This window comes from Argiope bruennichi, chromosome 10 (assembly GCF_947563725.1).
Source record: "Argiope bruennichi chromosome 10, qqArgBrue1.1, whole genome shotgun sequence".
Taxonomy (NCBI): domain Eukaryota; kingdom Metazoa; phylum Arthropoda; class Arachnida; order Araneae; family Araneidae; genus Argiope; species Argiope bruennichi.
The window spans coordinates 44,881,705-44,908,820 of NC_079160.1; the positions used below are offsets into that span (position 1 = coordinate 44,881,705).

Sequence of the window (27,116 nt, forward strand, 5' to 3'; positions counted from 1 at the left end):
AACTCAAATACTATTGCATAATAGTTAGATAAATTACAAAACAATTCATATCAAAGGCATATGTTTAAGATTTAAGATTTTTATAATGCATTTATAGTTAAATGTATAGTAAAATTCGATTAATATATTGCATATGCAGGTATACTTTTTTATATATGTTATCGTTATAGAATAAAATCTATTTTTATACAATATGATGAGTTATTTCAGCAAATAATTAGATAATCTATGAAATAATTGGTAAATCATGATAAGTTATTTCAGCAAATAATTAGATAATCTATGAAATAATTGGTAAATCATGATAAGTTATTTCAGCAAATAATTAGATAATCTATGAAATAATTGGTAAATCATGATAAGTTATTTCAGCAAATAATTAGATAATCTTTGAAATAATTGGTAAATCATGATAAGTTATTTCAGCAAATAATTAGATAATCTATGAAATAATTGGTAAATCATGATAAGTTATTTCAGCAAATAATTAGATAATCTTTGAAATAATTGGTAAATCATGATAAGTTATTTCCTAAAATAACTAGGAATTCTATGAAATAACTGAATTGTGCACTTTATTGGTAACATTAAGACGAAGTTTATTAGTTTTCATACTCAATATGTTTTCAATATTTTGTTATCCCTGGACCGGAAGTATGAAGTAAACATTGCTTTATTTCTGGCAAATAATAAGATATTTTTTTCTCAGTTCTGGTTGCACTCATTTCAGTTAAAACTTTTTCCCAAAAAGTCAATGTAATTTAGATGTTGTAAAAAATAGTTTCTGGTTTTTAGTCTGTTTTTTTTATTATTATTCCCTAGTTTAACATTCATAAGTGAAAAGAAATATTATCTTATCCTCGTTCCGTTATGAAATAATTAAATTCATTATTGTATCGAAAAAAATACTGTATACATCCATTTATCAAAGTTTATTATAAAAGAAATAGTTCTAAATGACAAATAATTTTTAAAATATCAAAAAGATCTCTAGATAAATAAGAATTTTAAGAAAACAAATTAAAATCTAGATATCTAAAGAATAGAACAATTTCGAGTCAACTCTATAGTGACAAGCAAAGAACCAGTGGTTACAGTTATCTCATTCATGTAATACTATGAAAAAGAAAGAAAGGAAAGAAAGATAATACATGAAAAAAAGCAATGACTAAGTCTCCATATGTCCGCTGTTATTTTGATCGAATTGCTTTCTGGGGGATTATAGTAAGCCACGTATTTGTACGCTGTAATTGAAATAAAGATAAAAGATTCTTGTTTCATATTGTGGTGTAAAAGAAGTAGTGCAATAAAATCTATAGAGCTTAAGGGATACTTTTAGAGCTTGGATATTTTAGATTGGCGTCCATTTTTCAAGATATACGAGAGAAGTACTTTTAAAAGCAATTTTTAACAGAAAAGGATATTGTGGATAAAATATATATTGCTAAACTCACTCTCTAACCTTTTTCGACATTTTTAATTTCAAAAGTTAATCCATCAATGTAATAATTAGTGAAATTCAGCGCCTATCAATCACACTGTGAACGTTATAGGAATCGAGGTTCGAAATAGGAAATATACAAGTAGACTTACATTTTCTAGGGAGAATCTTGAAGGGAAGAATGGCATGAGTCCAATGATAGACATTTTTTTTTAATATTTGTATTCTTTCTCAATCTGCAATTTAATAATATAGTGCAAAGCGAATTTAATATCCTGGCCATTCATGGCGATTTATTGAATTAATTCTTCCATTCAACTGCAATAGAACATTCGTTTTATGAATTATTTGCGATTACTATGGTTATAATATTACATATAAAGATTCGAGGATGAATTAAGAACTGCTAAAGAAGTAGATGCACTTTGATTTCTTGTATAACTCAACCACCTGCAACGCTCCAAGAATTAACCTTACCTCTATGTGAAGTTTATATTTGGGTTTTGTTGAATTCTTTTGCCAACAGATTCTAGTTTGGGTTTGGCTTCATTAATTGGGATCCTTTCTCGAACGTTTTAGTTCTCTTATACTGTATTGCGATCCACCTATAAGTGACATCATTGCAAAAGTTGGAACAGAGGGGAGGGGGGGCATTGCCTGGTGAATCAATTATGCCATCAATATCGTCAAATTTCAAATCATGTTGGCAATATTTAGCAAAAATAACATTTCTGTATCATAATCATTCTTTTACTGGCTATTGCCGGCCATATCAATTTATATAGACTTGTAGGCATTGTACATAGGAATAACCATATATTTCGCTAACACTTAGGGCCATAGATGATTATAAATTTTAGTTTAATGTGGTTAAAATAACATTCTAATTTTAAATATTATTTAACCGGTGGATTTTCTATGTATTTAGATACCAGATATCTTTCCAGGGGGAGCATTGCCTGGTGAATCAATTATGCCATCAATATCGTCAAATTTCAAATCATGTTGGCAATATTTAGCAAAAATAACATTTCTGTATCATAATCATTCTTTTACTGGCTATTGCCGGCCATATCAATTTATATACGCCTTGTAGGCATTGTACATAGGAATAACCATATATTTCACTGACACTTAGGGCCATAGATGATTATAAATTTTAGTTTAATGTGGTTAAAATAACATTCTAATTTTAAATATTATTTAACCGGTGGATTTTCTATGTATTTAGATACCAGATATCTTTCCTGGGGGAGCATTGCCTGGTGAATCAATTATGCCATCAATATCGTCAAATTTCAAATCATGTTAGCAATATTTAGCAAAAATAACATTTCTGTATCATAATCATTCTTTTACTGGCTATTGCCGGCCATATCAATTTATATAGCCTTGTAGGCATTGTACATAGGAATAACCATATATTTCGCTGACACTTAGGGCCATAGATGATTATAAATTTTAGTTTAATGTGGTTAAAATAACATTCTAATTTTAAATATTATTTAACCGGTGGATTTTCTATGTATTTAGATACCAGATATCTTTCCAGGGGGAGCATTGCCTGGTGAATCAATTATGCCATCAATATCGTCAAATTTCAAATCATGTTGGCAATATTTAGCAAAAATAACATTTCTGTATCATAATCATTCTTTTACTGGCTATTGCCGGCCATATCAATTTATATACGCCTTGTAGGCATTGTACATAGGAATAACCATATATTTCGCTGACAATTAGGGCCATAGATGATTATAAATTTTAGTTTAATGTGGTTAAAATACATTCTAATTTTATATATTATTTAACCGGTGGATTTTCTATGTATTTAGATACCAGATATCTTTCTTCACTATTTTAATCAGTGCAGCCGTTAGATAGCAACAATTTCGATTATTGAAACCAGTGACGACTGTTATAAAGATTCAAATATATATATAATATATAAAAATTATATACATCCTCAAAATTTATTATGAATTGCTTAGTCGCCACATTCAACAAACTATAAATGTTTTAATGTTCTAAATTTTTCATAGTCATAAAGAATTCTTGAGATTTTTTTTCTTTTTTTTGTATATGGTTGGTACATTTCACCTCTTATTTTTACCAGACATAGAAAGGAATGAGAAATATTCTCAATTGGTTGTGAAAAATTTAATTCACTTTTTTAATTCGGAAACAAATGGACGTAAGTGGAGTTAGAAAAAATTCAAACGATTAACATGCTTTAAGGTAAAGTAAGATATTAAAATTCTATGAGTGTCTTAATTTATATGAAGAAACTAAATAAAACAATACTATAAATAATTAATTAAGTCACATAAAATTATGTGTTGCGAATTATTGTTTGAAGAAAGAAGAAATAAAAAATAACCTCGAGTGTAAATAGACTGATTAAAGACACTGATTTTTATTCTGAAAATATACGAAAACTTTCCTGGATAAGAGAATGATTTTTAGTACAGAAATCCATAAAAACCTTTTTCTGGGTAAAATAACTTTTAACAAAAAATTCAACACGAAAATTCTTCAGAGAATATTTTAAAAAAATAATGTAGATTTTAATAAGAAATTGAAGTCAGTGAAAAATTAAATGTTGCATTTTTGATGTTTAAATAATTTTACAATAAATTTTACAACTTCAATTTTATCAAGACCAACGAAATTATTCTTTTTACAAAGATTTCAAATCTAGAAATCTGTATCGAGTTTTAGAAATGGGCATCTTAGAAATAACCATTCCTTATACATACAAAGAAAATACATAAAAACATTTAACAACAAAAAGAAACCACTTACAAAACTTTAGTCAGTTTTCTTTTATTCTGAAATATTTTACTCATATGATAACGCCCTTTTTATTGTATGAAATTGTTAGTTAGACTTTAATACTTTTACTTAAAATCCCACGAAAAAGAAAAATATGACAGAAAACGTAATTTATAATTTTCCATCCACTTTGAATATCATAGTCAGCTATATTTATTAAAATACTTATTCCTTCGAACTTTTTCAATGAAATGATTTATAGCTTGAAGAAGAAAGAAAAAAAGCTACTGAAAAAATTAAGTGTGTTTTAGTTATTTATAACCCGCAAGTCACAGAAAACATTAAAGTTTAGAAATCATAAAAGCACAGTTAAAAATAGTTCCAAAAAAAAAAACGAACAGCATAGTAATTATGCATCAAAACCGAAAAAATAGAGACGAACGATTTGTAAGAGTAAATAATTTTCAACAAAAAATATCATTTGAGTATTTTCGGTAATGACAGAAACGCTAACTTCTAAACTCAATGACCGCGTCTAGTTATTTATTACAGAGCATTTAAAACTTTCATTTTGAACAAACTATTCGTTTTTGAAAGCAATAAAAACGCCTACCTATTACTCAAAATATTCTAATCTAGAAGCTAATCGCTTTTAAACATTAGAAAAGAGCTTCATTTCTATAAATCAAATATAAGCACATTCTTTTTATTTATTGCCCCATTAACACTCACCGACGTATCTCAATCTTTTTAATCAGATACCGATAACCAAGCAGTTCTTCTAAAAATAAAAATATCGATCAGCTGTATAGATAAACAATATTTTTGTATGTTCTTTCGTGACACTTTTTCTCCAGGCTGAGAGCAACATTTAAGGTTTTTCACACGTTTCCAAGTTACAGCAATAAGCAAAATGTTGGGAAATCTTTTGTTTTAATGACTAATTCAAACTCGCCAACTGTGAAAACAGAATTTTCAAAGAGACCTGCAAAAGTTCCGAGTCTTTTATTAGCTGGAACTTTGCCAAGTTGAATGTTTGGTCTAGCTTTCGGTTCTTTCTCTGGATTGTTTTGCAAGTATGTTCTGGAGAATAATATATAATGTCACTTTTGGCGTGTAAATGATTTCACTGCTCAATAATAAAAATTCACATTAAGAACTTTTTTAACCTCAAATTAAGTATATTCTATTTGAAGCATTTATTACTATTATAATCCTTTAAATAATGCAAGCGATTTTTGAAATACTTTAAGATGTATAAATGACTTTTGTCTTTATCATTATTTGATACATTGATTAAATGACACACGTAAATTCAGAACATGCATGTGGAATTCGATGCATAATTTAAGCGCATCAGTACATAAAAATTCGTTCAGTTGTCATTTTGTAAATATGAATGGCCTTTTATGAATTCTTTTATAACATTTGAATTGTTTTTACAATAAAAAAAGCTCAAATTTAAAACCAAGGGAAGTGGTCTACATAAAATTTTCACACACATTCTCTAAGAAAGGTGTTATCCTAGAAAATGTCCTGCATGGCATTTGCTTACAAGAGTTACGAAATATTAACCTTTAGTGTAAATTTAGCATTTTTACTAAATCTATCATGTGATTCTTGGAGAAATTATTTGGCAATTAATCCCTGGCTTGTTTCTAAAATCGAATTTGTGTTTCAGATGCTATTTTTATCCCAACCGTTTAAAACCAAAATTTGGCATGAAAATACAATTGTAGTCACAAAATCGCATATTAAATTTGATATATTTAAGTTGTGTTTTTGAGTTATGGCATTTACATTCTTCTGAAAATACAAATCCACAATTGGTCAACCCCTTGTTTGTTTGGCTCAGAATTCGATAGGTGTTTACGCTACATATGTTAAATCAATGTTGTATGTATAGAGTTAACTGATATTTGAACAGCCGGAGAAGCAGGCTTACACTTATTGGATTTTGCTCATAATTTGGTAGAAATCTCAAAATTAGGTACAGAGACCACATGCCAATTTTCACCCGTTTATTCAAAGACTTTTCAATAGCCTTTTTGAGTTATCTTTAACACAGACATAATGTCAAAAGTGTTTTCCGAATTCAGGGGAATCTAAGACATAGAGAATCGTTGAAATCCATAGTTCGAATATTTTGCCGATTGCAGTACTTTCTCTACATTTCGCATGTAAGAAAGTAAAATAGCTGTGGGATCATTGGAGCATATGAAAAGATAAAAATATTTCGTAAGGTCCTCTTATTCTATCAGTTTTTTCTAATAAACAATTGATGACAATTTAAAACTTGCATTACAAATATCCCATCATTTTATAATGAATACTGATCAAGTTATAGCTGTTTTAACTAATTAGAGGTCGTATGCAAATTTCTCTGACAGAACAATTAGAAAACGCTAAATCTATACTACTATTATAAATGTCAAAGTTTGGATAGATGGATGGCTGGATGAATGTTAGTCAATCACGTCAGAACGGCTGAACAGAATTAGATGAAATTTAGCACAGAGGTAGATTATAGTCTGGAATGGGATATAGGCTACTATTTATTCCGGTTAATTAAGTGGTTAATTTTTTATTAATTAAAAACTAACTTTCCCGCCAAAAATCTGAGACCAAATCCCGCCAAAAATAAATAAGGCTTCAGTTTTTTTTTTCTTTTTTTTCCCACGCTAATCAGGTTAGGCTTAACGTGTTTTCGACCGAATATTTCAAACGATTCTATTTATTTTCTTAGTGTCTGATGCATTTAAAATTAAACATTGTTAATTAATTGATCTTTCGGTTTCATTCTGAATTACTTTTAAATTAAAATAAAACATGAATTAAGGAAATTGAAAATTTATAATTTGTATTGCTTCACCCCAACTGGCGTACAAAATCATACATTTGTGTAGCCCCAATTGGCGTTGAAATTTCACGCATGCGCAGGAGTAACAAAAGATAATGCCACTGATGCTATAAATTCCAATCTATTTCCACGCGTACGAAGTTGCGGGTAAAAGTTAGTACTATATATACTAGAAAGTGGTCTGAATAAAAATTCAAAACAAGTTCTCAAGCAGAAAGATTTACTAAAATTCCGACCTCCACATAGATTATAAGGTAATAGTGATCTGCTGTTACAGGCACAAAGAAAATCTGGAGCTTAAATATTTCAAATTTTACAAAATATTTATTAAAGCAGAAAGCAGCTCAAAGTCGTATCACGCAGAAATGAAACAAAATACAAATGTACACGAATGTTAAAATTAAAGTAATGCGATATATGGAAAAAGTTGTTCAAGAAATAATAAAAAAAACGATGTCATTGTAGGTTTTGATTCCTTTCAAGAAAGAAGTATGGCAGGGTAGAAAGAACTTAAACACAGATGAGCAGTTCTTTTAATGGACAAATGTGACTTCACTCATATCAGACTTATCCGATGGGAAAGAGAAATTCAATTCTGAATCGTCAACTCGGATCACGTATATTCTTTTTGATAGTTAGAAGAGCAAAGAAGTTGATCCCCAGAAATCTGAGAATGGATGGAGCAGATTTTATTTCTTTAAGGTGTTCTCTGGAGTAATTGTCTGTTCACATTCCTATTCTTTGTGACGTTGTACGACAAAAAGTCTGATTTCTAGAAAGTTGAGAACTGATCTTTGAGGAAAAAAAACTTTTGAGGCATATGAAGTATTCTGAACATTGTCTCTGACAATGATTTCAAATTTGGAACTTATTTTTAACTTAACAACAAAGTGAATTTCACTTAAAGATGAACTAATTCTAAAATTCATAACTCACAACAAAGTGAATTTCACTTAAAGATGAACTAATTCTAAAATTCATAACTCACAACAAAGTGAATTTCACTTAAAGATGAACTAATTCTAAAACTCATAACTCACAACAAAGTGAATTTCACTTAAAGATGAACTAATTCTAAAACTCATAACTCACAACAAAGTGAATTTCACTTAAAGATGAACTAATTCTAAAACTCATAACTCACAACAAAGTGAATTTCACTTAAAGATGAACTAACTCTAAAACTCATAACTCACAACAAAGTGAATTTCACTTAAAGATGAACTAATTCTAAAACTCATAACTCACAGCAAAGTGAATTTCACTTAAAGATGAACTAATTCTAAAACTCATAACTCACAACAAAGTAAATTTCATATAAAAATGGACAAATTCTAAAATTCCTAACTCACAACAAAGTAAATTTCATTAAAAATTGACAAATTCTAAAAATTGAAACTCATCAGATATATAAATTCAAAATTGATTCATATCAATTTCAAAGAAAAATAGAAAATAAACAGTAATTAAAAATATTTTTAACAAAATCAAAAAGATTACTTTTCTATTGGTATATAAATCCCAACTTATAGAGCGTATAAAGTTATGATAAGCATCTATATATTTGCCAATAATTTCAACATTAAAAGTCTTCTCAAACGCATGTAGGCTGAACTTTTAATAATTTCTTTCATGCCTTGGAAATATAACAAAATAACTAACTAAAATGCAAAATTTAAAAAGTAATTATTATTTGTTTTTTATATACGTTTATTTTTCTGTTATTTAATTACAATTTATTCATAATTTTGATTTTTCTGCAAGTAAAGGTAAAAAGAACATCACAAATTTCATGGATCGAATAATGTCATTAGTAAAAACAATTATTCGAATACTGAAAATATTTTTCTTTTAAAAATTTGAAATATACATAATTTCAATATTTTCCTTGGATTTATAGAAGACACAATGAAAAAAAAAAAACAGTTATACTGAAAACAATAGTTTTTTTGGAATTATAATAAATGAGCCTTTAAATTAAAAATTGAAATTAATATAACTTGATGAAAAAAATGGTATATCCACCAGGATACTAAAATAAACTTTATTTTCTTAATTAATGTTATTTGTTATTATATTTTAAATAAAAAAAACAATAACATTTTAACTGTATGCAAATAAACAGTATATGCATTTTTGAGAGTGATATTTGTTTCAGGAAATTCAGAAATTCTTTTTCTAAAAACAGTAGGTTTTAATATGAAACTACACAAAGAACAGAAATCCGTTCATCAAGTTTTTCTCTGGAAAATTCACTTTTTTTTCATAGTGAGGTTTTCTTAAGCATGTAGTAATCCTGCCTATCTTTATTAAATAAATACGCGATGACAAATCTCACGAATTTGTATCTTGAAAAAAAATTTCATTAGGCGCAAGTTCATTTTTGGGCTCTCCCCACTTCAAAAGACAACGCCCCAAAGAATAAATGTTTGCAGGAAGCAAACACAGGAATGAAAATGAAAAACTGGAGTCAAATTTGCATACAGTTAATTAACTTAGCCTTTTTAGATAGGGTTACGATAAAATCTGATTCAGTGAAATATTCTGAACCAATACAACTTAAAAAAAAATTGAAATTAAAATTTGAAATTAGTCTTCAAGAAAAATAATAATATATTATATATATGTGTGTGTGTGTGTGTGTGTGTGTGTGTGTGTAACAAATTCAGTTTATTCAAGCTTTAAAATGAACTCTTTTTTTCACCATCTAAATTTAAATATAAAAATTCTTTAATTTTCCTATTTGAATGAATTTCACTATTTAAGTTCCTCTCAGAATTTTATTACTATAATTAATTGTTTCAACAGTAACTGAGAGAACGAATTACGTCAGTTTAATTTCATTGACGTCCCGTTTTAAAGCAACATTAGGACTATTTAGGAACGGACCTCGTAATTTTTAACCGCGATTAGATGACGAGGACGACACTTGAGCTGATCTTGCCCCTTCTAAATTTCCTCACCACACCAGAGGGAGGACGTTTGGCGCAGACGGATTAAACTTGCACCAGAACCGATCACACGACGGTTCTTCGGTGAAATCGAGTCTCGAACCTAAAACCCTCCGGTTCCGACGCTGAGAGCTTACCATCAGGTCACTATGGCGACGAACGAATTATATCACAAGCTTCTATCAAATTGCAGAAACAGTTATTTTCTGTGATTTTATTTAGAAAATTTGCTATATCATTCTATTTATATAAACGTGAACGCCTTATTCATAGTATCATTTCGTCTTATTACAAAGTCCACGTTACTTCGATCACTGATAATGGTCAAAGAATACACTTTAATGACACCTTAAGACGAAAATTTTTTCTTCATTGTTGGCAAAAACTATAAAAGATAGCAGTGGAATATTACCCGCTGCTTCCTTTAACTTTATATATAAAAAGGCAAATACCATTGCCTGATAAGTTGAGTAACTCACTCATTGAGAAATCTGGAGAATCAAAAGACTTAGAAACTAGAAATGTGTCACTTATTTTTTTTTCTTTACAAGTAGGCGATTAGTTAAGATAAGTTTGACAAATTTTCAATGAACGAAAAAACTCAGTTATTAAATTTAAGGTACTTTGAAGATACTACAAGTTCTATAGGTTATAAGATTCAATACTGTTCAAACTTGGACTGGGTGCTCGTAATTATACTTTCGTCCACCCTCTTCTCCAAAACAAAAGTCAACAGTTTTATCAAGCCGAATGTTACAGCATTTTTTAAACACACATTGTACCTGTTGTTACTTAGAAATTTTAAAAAATGGTATCGCATCATTATTTAAATGTGAAAGTCCTTTCTGAATTTATATTCTTATTTCTGCATGCCGGGATGTTGATTTATCGAATGAACCTCCGTTGATTTGTTCTTTCAAATATATATATGCAATTAAATCTCCCTTTTATAGGCAGAACATGTTAGTATGACATAATCCTTGTCAGGTATCATCAGTATAATTCAAAACAACCAAATTTCTTCTAATATATCTTTTTTTGTGACATCAAAAACGGAATTTGAATCTAATGAGTTAAATCTTTTAAAGTAAGTCTTACTCATATCTTTGGATTTACTTCCTCCAGAAAGAAATCATAAACTGACTACTTCGACCCGTCCGAAGGCACACGGAAAAAAAACTGAATGACCGAACCACCGCGACAGCAATACTGGTGGGAATTATGTTGAGTCCTAAGAGCCACCAACAGTCACTTTAAAATCCTTCCCGTGTGAAGTACGTCCGACCTCGATGGGAGGTAGCCATACACCCCACCTTTTCTGTATCCACCAGGGCGGTCAGAACCAACCACTATACCAGAAGCTTTTCATTCTCATGTTTGAAGTCCCCCCCCCCCCTCCTAGTGAAAGTTCTCTAGAAGGAAATCTGTAATCTCCCGTTACATTTCATAGCAGGCACAAATAGTCTAAATTTTCAATTCAGGGTAAATAAGGAATTAGCAAGCAAATACATATGTGCTATTAACATATTTATTTTTTTAACTCAGTGTATTTATTTGTAAGGGAGAGAGGAAGAAATATTCTAGAGACCACATCATATTTCATTCAAATTTGTGTTTATTTGTATCGTCAATGGTATATCAAAATGTTATAGGTAAAATTTCCAGAAAAATTTCACCTATGATATTGATACAAATCACTTTCATAAAATCTTAAGTCGTTGTGAGATTATGTGATTTTGTGAGTTACATTATCACAAAATGCCTTATGCCACAAATGTTTCCGTATGTTACACCGAAAATTAGTATGGTTCTTTGCACGTGGTATTTGACATTTGATATAATATCACTATGTTCTCCACTTTCAAAATCCATTTTGGATTTAAATCCTCTTATTTCTAACTGAAATACGTTCTTCTTTACACGTGACTGGCAACTGGGAAAAGTAGTATGTTTCCAAAATCACTATTTACCTAATAAAAACCGAAAGAAAAATACTTGATTAATCACTCCTAAAACCCTACGTAATTAGGCTACTTACCTCGTCTACCTAGTTACCCTAAAGTTTGTTAAAGTCAAATACAGACTAGTGTTGATAAGACACTGTGGTGAAAGCTTATAAGCCAGTTAACAACTACGCTACCCGAGCAATTGCTTTTGTATCAAGGTCATGTTACTGGACTGCGAACCACAAGGTCTCTGGTTCTATCCTTGCACGTCCCAATCCACCACATTGGTGACCTCGGACGATGAGCCTTCAACCTTCGTACAGCTGTTGTGACGCCATCTACCCGCAACCAAAGTCATCAAACTCACTTGACGCAGCAACAGCATCAGCAACCACTCACCCACACACGCTCGCCATAAAGCTTGGCGCTACTCAAATAGGCACAGACGCATTAGAATCAACAGCCATATCGTTCGTCTCACCTCCGACTCACTGGAGGGAGAGTCTGTATTGAAAGCTTATAAGGCAGTTAACAACTACGCTACCCGAGCAATTGCTTTTGTATCAAGGTCATGTTACTGGACTGCGAACCACAAGGTCTCTGGTTCTATCCTTGCACGTCCCAATCCACCACATTGGTGACCTCGGACGATGAACCTTCAACCTTCGTACAGCTGTTGTAACGCCATCTACTCGAAATCGTCAGACTTACTTAAAGCAGCAACAGCATCAGCAACCACTCACCCACACACGTTAGCCATAACACTTGGCACTACTCAAATAGGTACAGGCGCATTAGAATCAACAGCTAATAAATACATCCCCACTCAACAGCCATATCGTTCGTCTCACCTCCGACTCACTGGAGGGAGAGTCTGTATTGAAAGCTTATAAGCCAGTTAACAACTACGCTGCGCGAGCAATTGCTTTTGTATCATGGTCATGTTACTGGGCTGCGAACCACAAGGTCCCAGGTTCTATCCTCGCACGTCCCAATCCACCACATTGGTGACCTCGGACGATGAACCTTCAACCTTCGTACAGCTGTTGTAACGCCATCTAACCGAAATCGTCAGACTTACTTAAAGCAGCAACTGCATCAGCAACCACTCACCCACACACGCTCGCCATAACGCTTGGCGCTACTCAAATAGGCACAAACGCATTAGAATCAACAGATAATAAATACATCACCACTCAACAGCCATATCGTTCGTCTCACCTCCGACTCACTGGAGGGGGAGTCTGTATTGAAAGCTTATAAGGCAGTTAACAACTACGCTACTCGAGCAATTGCTTTTGTATCAAGGTCATGTTACTGGATTGCGAACCACAAGGTCCCAAGTTCTATCCTCGCGCATCCTAAATCGCCACAACACTTTAGTAGCAACCTTTGAAAATATGAAAGTCTGATTTTAATATCAGAGTTTATATCAGAATATCTATAAATTATATATTAAATCAGGTTGACACATTAACAGATGCCTGTGGCTATAGTGAAGGATGTTTAAGAATTTTGATATTCATGAAAGGTTGAGGAATCATTAGCTTTATACTTGACAAAAATGAATGCTTCATACTTCTTGTAAAAAAGAAAACTTACCAGTAGAGCTGCTATCATGGGACCCGTGATGAGCCAGATATATTGCTGTCCACCGTAGCCGGCCCAACAATGTGTGTTGTGGTGATACGTCATCAGAAGACACCAGAGCCCAATACATATTGCAGGGAATCCTAGAAATAATTATTAATTTATTATTTAGTTTTCGTTGCAAAGATGAAATATAATAAATTAATTGCATATTTTCCATGGTTAAAACTCATTTAATATCTTAATATAATCTTGCATGTAATGTTAATGAAATCATATTTTTCTTTTGACTTAATACTTTTAGTAATTAATAATTTAAACTACCAGGAGGAAACCGAGTTAACCCTTTCTAGGGCCGTGGGAAGTATGCTTCCCACCAAATTTATCAATCTTTGTATGAAATTATGTAGATTGGCATACGTTCTGACAAATTTTTTTAGTTTGTCAGAAACTTAGATGCTTCAGTTCTTTATCTCAGACAAAATGATGCGTTTTGATTTGTTACTTAATTATTAATGAACCAAATTAATTAATGAATCAAATTAAATTGATCTAATAAGCTAAATGAATCCCTTTTCTTATTCTCATTTCAAGCCTAAAAATATTTTAACATAATAGGACTAGAAAAAAAATGGCCCTTTAAAGGGTTAATAAGATTTTCAGCTACATAAAATCTTTTAGTAGTATAGAATCTAGATAATAAGTCAGGAAATTATCAAAAAAATGGGTGGTTAATATACAAAATGTATTAGAAAAGCTAATAAACACGATTTTCTTAATCAATGGTGATATCATGTCTTTGCTCTTGTTGAAATTGTTATTTTGAATAATATTCTGTTATTATGTCAAAATGTCCTAAACGGAGTTTGGTATTATGAAAGAATTAGTTTCTAAAGTAGATAGTAAGGTCCTGATATGGATAATCTTTGTCTTCTTAGACACATGAGGCTGTAAGCCAAATGTGTAGAAATAAGTTAAAATTGTCCATGTCCTGCATTTTTAGTAATTTCTCATATACTTAAAATCATGTTATTCTTGGTTGTTTACAATCGAGTCAAGTCAACCGAATAAATTTCTGATTTCAAAAATTGTATTATGATTTTTTATAACAAAACTCAAGTTCATTATTCATCTCAAGGGAATTCCAGTCAGACTATGAACTAAATCGAAGATTTCAACAACAAAATTATAATAATAATGATGATAATAACCAAGCCAAAAGCTAACCAATTTGAAATTGTTCATTTCTAGGAACATTCGATTTCAGATATTTCAAAATGCTAGAAAGCCAGAATTTCTTAATAACCCCCTAAAACTCCCTAAAAAATTGCAATGACAGATCGTGTTCTTAAGTCGTTGGTATACGAAACACGAACTTAATAATTTAATTGGGCTATATAAGTAAATGTATTCTTAGGTAAAATTTGAAAATTTTTAACCTTTTTTTCTGTCTAACCCTTAAACCATATGGGCGAACACCTTTAATGAATAAAGCATGCGCTATGAGTATTAATTCAATCAATGAATCAATACATCGTTTCATTGATTTATGTTGTTCCTATCATCTTTTAGTTCCCCATGAAATTAGTATAAATTTCTAAACAAAAGAGAAAGAATGGATCAAAAAGGGTATGTGTGTGCTGATGGTTAAACTTCCTACAATCAATCATGAAATTTGCATGGGAAACTTGGTTCTTTCTGCGGCGAATTCCTATTGCGCTACTTAACTTCGACGAATAAAAACGAATGACACAACGCAACTTTTACTTGGTGAGAGAACGAATCATAGCAGGCATGCTAAGTTTACATTCCAGCTCAACTTTTGCTTATGTTTTGGTCTCATTGGTAGATTTAGGTACTTTGCCACCCTAGACAATACCACTCCTCTGATAATCACACATTTCAACACATTATAAACATAATAAGTTATTTTAGGTTAATCAATTTTCATATCTTATTAACTTTGTAAAAACGAATATGTCTCTATTTATCAATTATGATTACTAGACATTCATATTTCAATACAAAATTATTAAAGCAGTTGTTCAATTTTATAAATATTCCAATAACTAAATGAAATTAAGGACAGACCATAGCTTGTTCAAATATATTTGATAAAGAGTTAATATTTGTCTGAAATTTTGCCACTCATTGAACTCGCATTTCTTAGAAAGTTAGTTATATAAAAACTAAAAAAATAAAGATTTAATCGAATTCAATTTTCTTTAATCGAGATTCTTGAGGCTCGCTCTCAGCTAAGCGACCCTAGGTAAATGCCTAGCCTGAAAGTTTCCTCTGGTTGGATTATAGAAGAAACTGCAGAATATATTTACGATTCAAAATACAGACAGACTTCTCGCTTAGCAATCCGAAAGGAAGTTTTTAAAAATGCAATTTATAGTTACACATTTTTTAGAATGCATTTGTTGTTTTACATTCACTGAATTAAATTTTTGATTCAAATTAATTTATTATTCTTTTTCAGAACTTTTATCGTCTATTCATGTTTCTGAGATTAATCGAGAATCATATAACAGAATCATATTTGAGGAACCTTCAATGCTGTGGCTTACAGCCAGGAAATCATCAAGAATCTCCTATATACTTAGCTCTTTTGAGATTCGAATCTACTTTCATGTATTAAAATATATTCGTACTGATGTATTGAATACATGCTTCGATGGTGCCTTGGTATCTTAATCATGATTCGAATTTTCAAGAAGCATTCCAAAATAATCACCATTTCACATCAACGAGAGACATTGGTTTAAAAAAACTTCTGATTATCATATCTTAAATAAAATGGAACAAAATTAATTATTCAACATCATTGACCTTCAAAATAACCTTGTAATTTATGATCCAAACTAAAAATTGTAAAAGAAGCTTCGAAATTCAAGAATTCAAAATGTATCAGATATATTTTACATTTATCAAATAATATATTTTATAGGCATTGATCAAACTAAACGACTAGTTTCCAAATTTTAAATAAAATGAGATAAAATTAATCATTGAACGTTATTGACCTTCAAAATAACCTTGAAATTTTTGAGCCAGACAAAAATTGTAAAGGAAGCTACAGTACTAATAAACTCATAAGGACAATTAGCCGCTTAGAAATTCAAGAAATAGAAATTTATCAGATAATATATTTTACATTTATTAGATAATATATTTTATAGACACTGATCCAACTAAATGACTAATTCTATATCTGAAATAAAATTAATTTATAAACATTATTGACCTTCAAAATAACCTTGAAATTTTTGAGCCAGACTGAAAAATTGTAAAAGAAGCTACAGTACTAATAAGAAACTCATAAGGACAATTAACCGCTTAGGAATTCAAGAAATAGAAATTTATCAGATAATATATTTTACATTTATTAGATAATGTATTTTATAGACACTGATCCAACTAAATGACTAATTCTATATCTGAAATAAAATTAATTTATAAACATTATTGACCTTCAAAATAACCTTGAAATTTTTGAGCCAGACTGAAAAATTGTAAAAGAAGCTACAGTACTAATAAGAAACTCATAAGGACAATTAACCGCTTAGGAATTCAAGAAATAGAAATTTATCAGATAATATATTTTACATTTATTAGATAATGTATTTTATAGACACTGATCCAACTAAATGGCTAATTTCTATATCTGAAATAAAATGAATTACTGAACATTATTGACCTTCAAAATAACCTTGAAATTTTTGAGCCAGACTGAAAAATTGTAAAGGAAGCTACAGTACTAATAAGAAACTCATAAGGACAATTAACCGCTTAGAAATTCAAGAAATAGAAATTTATCAGATAATATATTTTACATTTATTAGATAATATATTTTACAGACATTGATCCAACTAAATGACTAATTTCTATATCTGAAATAAAATGAATTTATGAACATTATTGACCTTCAAAATAACCTTGAGGTTTATGAACCAGACTGAAAAATTGTAAGGAAAGCTAAAGTACTTATAGCAAGGACTATTAACGTGATATATAAACCATTATAGCAGTAATATATATATATCATTATATAGAAATCAATATTTGTTTTATATCATTATATAAAACAAATTATATATTCTTCCTGATTAACGAGCTCAATTGAGCCAAAAAAATAAGTTTCTTGAAATCAAGATATTCATGCGTTATCTGCAATAGGTGTGGTTAAGCATTCATTATGTTGACTAAGCCCCTCTTAAGTTAATGTATATTTAATGAGTAACATTCTTATCATTTATTTTTATGCTCCATTAACTTCATTTTTACGAGCATCGGACAAGACACTGAGAAGTTATAAAACTATTTTTTTTACAAATAAATGAATATGCTTCTACAGTTAACTCAGTTAAACTCGGTTAAGTTAACTCAGTTAAAGTTAGAGTTAAGTTAACTCAGAGTAAAAGCGAAGTATCTTCGCTGGAAAGATTTTTTTTAAGAAGAAAGTTCTGAAAAACTAGTTAAAATATTTCAATATGAATGTTTGAAAAATATACTACCACTATAAAATAATTTTTAACTTAGTTTTATTAAACGATTTTATTTATTTATTTTTTGATGTTTTTAATAGCGTAAAGAAGCTACCTATATACATTTTTTTTTGCTTTTCTTCAAAAAAGCAATCTTGCTACGATAAGGGGTAAGCAGGGAAAATAAAGGTGATTCTCTTAAAAAATTGTTTTGACATTCAAATTCTATGACTAATTTTTCAAAACAGGAATCTCATAGTTTAAACAAGTAATCAATGATTTGTTGAAAGAAAACATGTTTAGGATATTTCAGTAAAGCCAAAACATCATAGTTTAATAAGATTTCATATGCTCATTTCCAATTCATTTTTTTAAATTTAATTTTAAACATACATAATCGTAAATCAAATCTATTTAAATAGTGCATTTACGTATAAAGAACTAATAAAGAGAAAATTTAGCAAAGAACTGTTGCTAAGTTTACACAAAACTCTTTTTAAAATTAATCAAAATAAAAAAAAATTACGAAGATAAAATTATCATTACGTGCCATACAGATGTCACAGAGGGCAGAAATCAAAGTGAATTTCTTTGCCTTTTCATATTAATGAAATCATTTATCATTCAATAAAAAAAATTAATTTAAATAACTGTTCTTAGAATAAACATGCGATTTTTGTTATAATGTAATCAGGCCACTATTCGTTAAGCATGCTAAACTATAGAATCTAAAATAATTATTTCAATGTAACCTCGGCCTTTTCTATGCATCCAGGATGAACTCATCGAGTAAGTATGAAGTAGAAATTAAGTATGAGTCCTATTTGTCATCATCAACCATAAAATAATTGAATGACACAAAGTAACAATCTCCAGTAGGAAGAACTTCATGCCATTGAACTGTAGGTAACTCGATTCCATAACTTTAATATACTCATTAAAGAAGCGAGAATCAACCACCATACCGGAAACTTCTCATACACATATTTAGGACGCTGCATTGGTGGGGGAAGAATCTAATCCAAATATTTACAACAATTCCTATAGCTATAATTTTCTTGTTAACAATGACATTAACATGCAGTTTCCTCGATAAACACCTATTGATTTGGCAATTCTCAGGTCACATATCTGAGTGGTAACTGTTCAACCAATTACACATATTAACTCTTTGCCCTCGGAAAAGTAAATCGATGCATATTTATTCGCTTAAGACCAGGTTTTGTTCATTGCCCCGAAATATAGTTTTTTTTTGTCATGTGACTATTTTAAGCCAAATTTGGCGCAGTAGCTTCGGAGGGTAAAGACCCCTGAGCACCCGATTGCAGAAGTCTGACTTCTAGCTCAAATGAAGATAGCACACACACACACTCGCTTGCACAACCCCTTTTTACAGGGGGGCTCATTCACGCACCTCACAGAGAGAGCACATGCACGAACCGGGACTCGAACCCAGGATGTCCAGATCACGGGGAAGACGCGCTACCCCTATGCCAGGACGGCCGCATATAATTGTTTTTATTTATATTTTTCCGAATTATTTTCCACATCTTCTTATCATTTTTGTAGGTATTTTCAACAATTAAAATTAAAAAATAAATAAATAAAACGTCAAAATGTTGCACCGTCTTGAATGAGGAGTGAGAGTCACCAACCGAGTGTAAAGTGTCTCATGTCATTCATGTCTCCCGTAATCGGAGACATGAATTTCCTGACGTGGTTAGAGACATGGATTCAAAATGATTCCATTGTTAATTTTGCTTTTTGTCTTTTGTAAACAGCATTGAAATTTATTTAGGAAACACAATACATTCTGAAAATCCTGTAGTTACCAAAAATATTTAAAAATTTAAATATTGGAAAGATGCTATAAGCAAAAACCTGAACAATCTTTTAATGAGTATTTACTTCGTTTATATCTACGGACTGTTAGAATTCAACAAACATAAATGAAGAATGCAATATTTTAAAATATTTATTTCAGAATAAATTAAAATCAATTTCAGAGACATGGAGTCAATGACTCCACAAATAACAACAAAAACTTTGAAAAAAAATAACGCGGTTATATACTTGTGTTCATACTTAGACTTTTACCAACACTGCTGAAAGAACACTTAAAGGTACTGAGGAGATGATTGTATTCAAAGTCAAAATACCGCGTGATAATCAGAGTTAATGAACAACGCGGAGTCATTTTGACTCCCGTCTCTAGTTGATGGTTAATAGCTAAATTCTGTATTCAGACACAGGAGACACATACTTCACCACAGAAGAAGGAGTTAAATTTGTTGGTATTGTGGTGGATTGTAATGTGCGAGGATAGAACCTGGGACCTTGTGGTTCGCAGTCCAGTAACATGACCACGATACAAAAGCAATTGCTCCTGCGGCGTAGTTATTAACTGGCTTATAAGCTTTCACCACAGACTCTCCCTCCAGTGAGTCGAAGATGAGATGAACGATATGGCTGTTGAGTGATGATGTATTTAGCTGCTGATTCTAATACGCCTGTACCCATTTGAGCATTTGAGAAACTTGTGTGGGTGAGTGGTTGCAGATGTGCTGCGTCAAGTCAGTCTGACGACTTTGGGTTGCTGCGTCAAGTGAATCTGTCAACTTTGGTTGCTGGTAGATGGCGCCACAACAGCTTGTCACGTCCGGGTCATCAATGTGGCGGATTGTAATGTGCGAGGATAGAACCTGGGACCTTGTTGTTCGCAGCCCAGTAACATGACCACGATACAAAATCAATTGCTCGTGCAGCGTAGTTGTTAACTGGCTTATAAGCTTTCACCACAGTATCAAATATACATCAATGCAAGAAAAGGGATTTAATTCATTGAAATCAACCCTATCCATTGGTAATGTGATAAGGAAGCAATTAGATTGAAGCAAAGAATTTCGTGCCGTCCTCACAGTCAACTAATCATAATCTTCAAGATCAAGGCCATTCCCACAATAACTGAGTTTCGAAAAGGAAAGTTATTCTAACTAAATTGAATCTAAAATATTCTTTACCCCATCCAATGCAGTAGTACAACTTGAAAGGAGCGTCCTTTTTGAAAATGTGCACGGTGACTCTACTGTGCAACAGCAGGCCTTCCACAAACATCCAATTGATGCTGGCCAGGGAGGAGTACATTTGAAGAGTGAGGACGCTTTTGCAGAGCCATTCCTGCAGGGATAAAATAAAAAATAAAATTAATAAAACTACGAAGTCACTAATGCTGACAGACTTTTGTTTCCTGAAAGCGAATTTAGTATATTTATAAACTTTGGAAAGAAAATTTTCATATAAAAGTCTCATTTCATCTCGAGGTGATATTATTAGCATAAGAAGTATAAACTCTATTAAGGCAACTAAGCATATGATTTAGTTTTTGCTTTTTTGCAATTCTGCATCGATTTTGATACGCACCACTGTCAGACTTAGACTTGGCATTCGAAATCGTAGCACTTGACGTCATGTTGATGTAATGCTACAAATCTTTAAGGGGAGCTTATAATAATTAAATGGACAAAAATATAAAATTTTCTTGCCATTGTTTCCCTTCTAAAATAGTAGTGCATAAACAAATAAAATATCATTATAAAATGTATTATTTAATAAAATGAATACTTGAAGGGCCAAGAGGAAGGGCCTTTCACCTATACATTGCATAGGGAAAGTATTGTAATCGTCATAAAATTCGAACTCACGATTTTGGCCAATCTCCACGTGTTAGACATTCCTGAATTCGAAACACACATTTCTGAAAAATCTCCATCTGTCTGTCTATGACAAAGATAACTCAAAAAGGACTTTGAGATAGGTGATTGAAATTTGGTATACCTATTTGAATTGGAAACACCCATTTTTGTAAAATGTCTGTATGTCTATCTGTGACAAAGATAACTCAAAAACATTTTGAGCTAGACAGAAGAAATTTGGTATATGGTCTTAATAAAAAATTCATAGATTTCTTTCATATTTTGAGCTAAATCCGTTCAGAGCAAGTCTGTCTGGCCTGCTGTTCGAACATGATTTAACATGATAAATGTAAACATGGATAGTTGGAAGGATTTCAAATGTGCAGCGTGAACATCCATCAAATTTTGAGCTAAATCCAACAAGAGATGACCATTTGTCCGTCTGTACTTTTAGAAACAATTAAAAAACGCAATCTTTTAAATCCATCAAATTTGGTATGAGATTAAAACACAAATTAAATTTTCGAATACCATTTAACGCATGCGAGGGATCAATCGCCAAAAACCTCGCCAACGGTGACACAATAAATCGGGTGAAATTTCTGAATTCACGCCAAAGGTTAATATTCTTAAATATTGTACGTCAATTCCATTGAAGGCATTTTCTGGGACAACAATTTTATTAGAGAATATGCGCGAATGTTTAGGAGAGACTACTCCTGCTGGTTTCCGAAACGATGTCCCAATTAAATTGAAATATCTTTGAAATATTTAACGTGTCTTGATAATGTTTGAAATAAATTAAATAAGATTGAGAATGAAGATTTCGGCTAAACATTAAAAGAAAACTGAGTATGCATTTTATGTTTCGAGCTCTTTTAAAAAAAATAATATTAATTCCGAAAAACACAAAATTCTTATGAAAATTCAGTATATCTGCTTAAAAGTATTTCTAAAATATTAACTGTTAATCGGAAAAATAATAAGAAAAAGTTTATATTAAATCGCTTAAAATATTTAGAAATTTTTAAATATCATACATTATTTTTAAGAAATAAAAAATATATCACATTCTAAATACTTTTTTAAAGATATTTGACGTATTTATATTTTTGTTAGCAAAAATAGGATGTTCGTTTCATATTTGGCTTTTCTTTCCATCCGAATGCGTGTACACAAACTGTTGATGATTCGAACCCCGTTCGCAACGATTTATGACATGAAGTGAAATGATGCTTCCAATTATTTATGCAAGATGTTATTTGACGGTTTTATGCAAATGTTTTTCACTATATATAAGAACGGAAGCACTCGTACGCGTACACTTAGATGTAAATTCAGATTCTTTTTTTTTTCACTTGTGTTCGTAGTGTAATATGTGATATTTTATAATGTATTAAATGTTTGTTTGTCGCAAGAAATAAAAGTCTGTATTTTTAAGAAGTCTTCTCACCTGCAACATTTTATAAGCACCAGTCACGTGCATTTTTCACTGCTATTATTTGAATATTTTACTCTGCGGGCCTTACAGACGATTGATCTTGACAATTACAGGGTTTGAACCCAAATATCGTCTGACAATTTTATTACATATGCATAAAACTTTCATAAGCCTAAGTGAATAATTAATAAAAGTGCCTGATAGACCCCCTATAGACTCTTTAACTTAATAAGAGGGATATGGGAATGTCTAAATATCATCAATAAATTTTCATCGTTATCAATATAAAACAAATCAAATTAAATAAAAGCGTTCAATAAGAAGCAAAATCATGAAAAATTCCAACTGCTTATTGTAATGCTAGTTTTCAGACGATAAATTCATAAAAAAAAGTTATTCAATTTCTAAATTTAAATTATTTTGATATTTGTGATCAGCAACTGAAGTAAACTTACCGTGTGTTTATAGGAGGAGTCTGTCAGAATAGGCGAAGAAGATACGATGAGTAGTATCAGGTTGAGGAGTAATGCGATTGAAAGGTTGCGGTGAACCTGCAGTCGACTGCATTTTAGACTTCTGTGAAGAAATAGACACCAATTACTATTAGATTTCATTATTTTTCTAAAACGAATTTTGTATCAGTGAGGAATTATACATCAAAATTTCTTCTATGAACATTCATTAATTTCCTTAAATAAGGTTTTGAATTGTAATAAAATTTAATTGTTCATTTACTATTAAGTATGTGATATATATTTATCGTTAAAGTGCAGAAATCAATTAATTTGCAAATTAGTCAACTAATCTGCACATTAACCCTTTAAAGGGACATTTTTGTTTATTTATTTATTGGTATCTAAAAGTTGTTTATTTATTTATTGGTATCTAAAGAATCAATCGAACAATCAGCACATTAACTGATAGAATCAATCATCAATCAATTGGAAAAATAATATATACAATAATACAAAGAATCAAATGGTTTAACATATTGTTACGAATTTGTGAAGCGGCTTCTCAGCATAGTGAGTTAAATAGGAGATCCCAGAGCTTGGCGACAAACTTGGCGACCATTTGACGACTTTGGCACCAAAATAGATTATACCCGAAACATCGAGAATTTCCCCGATCCGTCCAGTAGGAACCGAGTTACGCCTCGAACGTTCCTGATTGGTTGAGAGGCTTCTAGCCCCGCATCCTGATGCCTATAAAAGGAAGTAGTCCTGCCGCTGACGGAGTAGTCGTGGACCAGTGGAGTCGAAGAGTAGTCGGAACCGACGATAAAGAACTGTCCTTCCAGAGTTAAGTGGAGCAGCGACGGAGTGAAGCTAGTGCTGAATTAAGCAGTGTGCTCTTGTCTGTAGTAGAGTTTTGTATGCTGCACGTCTCAGCTGAAGATAATCGTCTTCTATGCTGTATATAGTTGTCGTCTTTGTGCTGTCCTGTGTATCTTCGTGTAAATAAACGTCGTTTTTTTTTCTACTGCCGCCTGGTGATTGAGCGTTCTTCACACCATATAACCCCCACTATCCAAACGAACCCCGGAAATTTCGTAACAATATTAATACAATTAAGGTAATGAATTTGAGGTATGATGAAAGTATGCTTACTTGTTAGTGTAATGTAAAGTTTGTTGATACTTTGAAATAAGTAGCAACTGTTTTTGCAAGAAGCACACCTATTTGTGGTACATTAGAGTGGAGGGAGAGGGGAAGGAAAGAAGAGAAACAACTTTTGAAAGGAAACTACTAATATGCAAATTACCAAATTAATGTGTGCATTAATAATGTGCACACTAATGTGGAAAATTCTTGATTCTATACTTTAAAAGAGCAAATCAGTTAATTTGCAGATTAACGGTTTTCAAATTTTGATGGTAACATATATAAAAAGAAATAATGAAAGTCTTAAAATAAGACATTGAGATTTTGATAAACCTAATTTTTCGGATTTTAACGTTTTTGCTGTTTATCTGTCATTTGTGCATGTGTGTAAACAATATAACTCAAAAAATACAAAAATATAGTAATTGAATTCAATAGATTGTCTTTGCACCAACATTATAGATTTTGTGAAACTCTTAGATGAAATCAGTTCTTGAAAACAATATCCGTATATATATGTATATAAACACACTAACTCAAGAACACCACAAATTATATAAATTATATTTGGCATATGATTTTAAAAGTTTGGCTGTCTTCTGAACTACCTTATTGTTTGTATATAAAAAGAATAATTCCATAAAAACAATTTTTAATTTTTTTTATTTGTCTCCGAAAAAATTTTGTATTTTAATTCTCTTCTCTTTTTAATCCTTAATATGTTACACATTGTTATAAAAATGATTGAATGTTATTATTGATTTTTATAAAACTCACTACTAGATGGCGCCAGGCGTAGGAACTAAAATTTAAATTACTGAAATGATATTTTTTCATCGAGGGCATTCTTGTTTGTAAAATTTTAGAATACTTACACGTCGGGAAAAGAGTAAGAATCGACCATAAAATTCAATCTTTATGAACATGAAGTAAGTTAATTAAAAGTATATAAAAACAAGACATACTGAATGGGTGAATTTTAGAAAACCATCTTTATATAAAGATTGTAGATTTGTATTTAATTTTTTATTTAACTCGTTAAAGTGTAAATTGTAGGTTCCCTTTTCAAGTATAAGATTGCGGTGATCTAAAAATATAATAAGCAAGATAATTTTTAGTATATAATTCTGAAACTTAATTCATCAAATTTTGAGTCCAATTAATAAACTGAAAAGCCTCAAAGTGTAGAATTAATATGTTGCAAAACTCATTATTTTGTTCAAATACAAGAAGTCAAGGAGAAAGTAATCTCAGATGTTCAAACATGGTATGATTTGATATTTTTCAATGGATAATCAAGCATATTGCCATTCAGTCGCAAACAACAACATCTATTTTGTTATTTCAGGATTTGCGTTAAAGTTTTCATTTGGAAAGCAAGCATGTGTAACACATTTCTTTATCTATTCTATTAAAGCATTAAATCGTAAATGTATTCTCATTTTCCCATTTCCTTAATTGGGAATTAATATTACTTAAAATTCAGCTTTTTATGAATAATTCAACCAAATTTCCGAACAAAGAATTCTGAAAAACTATTTTGACATTTCTGCGAATAATTTATACATAAACAGTCGAACAATTTGTTCTTACAAGAATAATCAAATTTTTATTTTTAATAAGAACTCTGTTGTTGCGATGAACAGAAATACCTGCGAATAGGTTAATTTTTTTCATTAAATTTTTATCTATTATCGTTTTTTATAATGAATTAATTATTAATGAATTCTTAGATTATTAATGAATTAATATCTCAAAAAAAGTTATTAATAAATGCAATGCTTTTAAAAATTAATCAGTAAAAAAAAGTCACTAAAATAAGATTCTGGTTCCAAAATTTGAAGTAAAACGATTTTTTCACTTTATTTAAAATCTTCAAAAGATCAAAATGAATATTTAAAAAGTACAAAGAATTATTATTTCCTATTAAGGCTCAAAACCAAATGTAGCCATTAAAAATGCGTACACTAGATTTTGTCTTATTTTCTATTTGAGCTTGATGCCTTCACTTAAAGGACGGCATAATAGCTAAAACTCTGATATCATAAATTTTTATAGATAATCGTTAATAATAACCTCAACTTCATTTTTTTAATCTGAAATTTATATAATGCCATATTTATAAAAATTGTAAGCAATATGCTTTCATAGATCGAAATTGTAAAATAAATCCTTAAATATTTTCTAAATATTATACTTTCTGCATATATCATTATACAAATTTAAATTAATATATAAATAATGTACTTCAATAATTATTGAATATATAGATAAAAATATTATCTTTATATGTGTTATTTTTTTGTAATTATGCATTCTGAATAA

The 27,116-nt window shown here is 30.6% G+C and overlaps 1 protein-coding gene across 1 annotated transcript in view; it reads right to left on the reverse strand.

Moving 5' to 3' along the window:
* Nucleotides 1–27,116, reverse strand: part of LOC129988712 (corticotropin-releasing factor receptor 1-like) — a 334,441-nt gene that overhangs the window by 158,445 nt on the left and 148,880 nt on the right. Inside the window, exons 5-7 of the mRNA XM_056096980.1 lie at nucleotides 23,643–23,763; nucleotides 21,075–21,231; nucleotides 13,576–13,706 (exon numbers count right to left, since the gene is read on the reverse strand). Of these exons, the coding sequence (XP_055952955.1) occupies nucleotides 13,576–13,706; nucleotides 21,075–21,231; nucleotides 23,643–23,763 (409 nt within the window). The remainder of the gene's footprint in view (nucleotides 1–13,575; nucleotides 13,707–21,074; nucleotides 21,232–23,642; nucleotides 23,764–27,116) is intronic.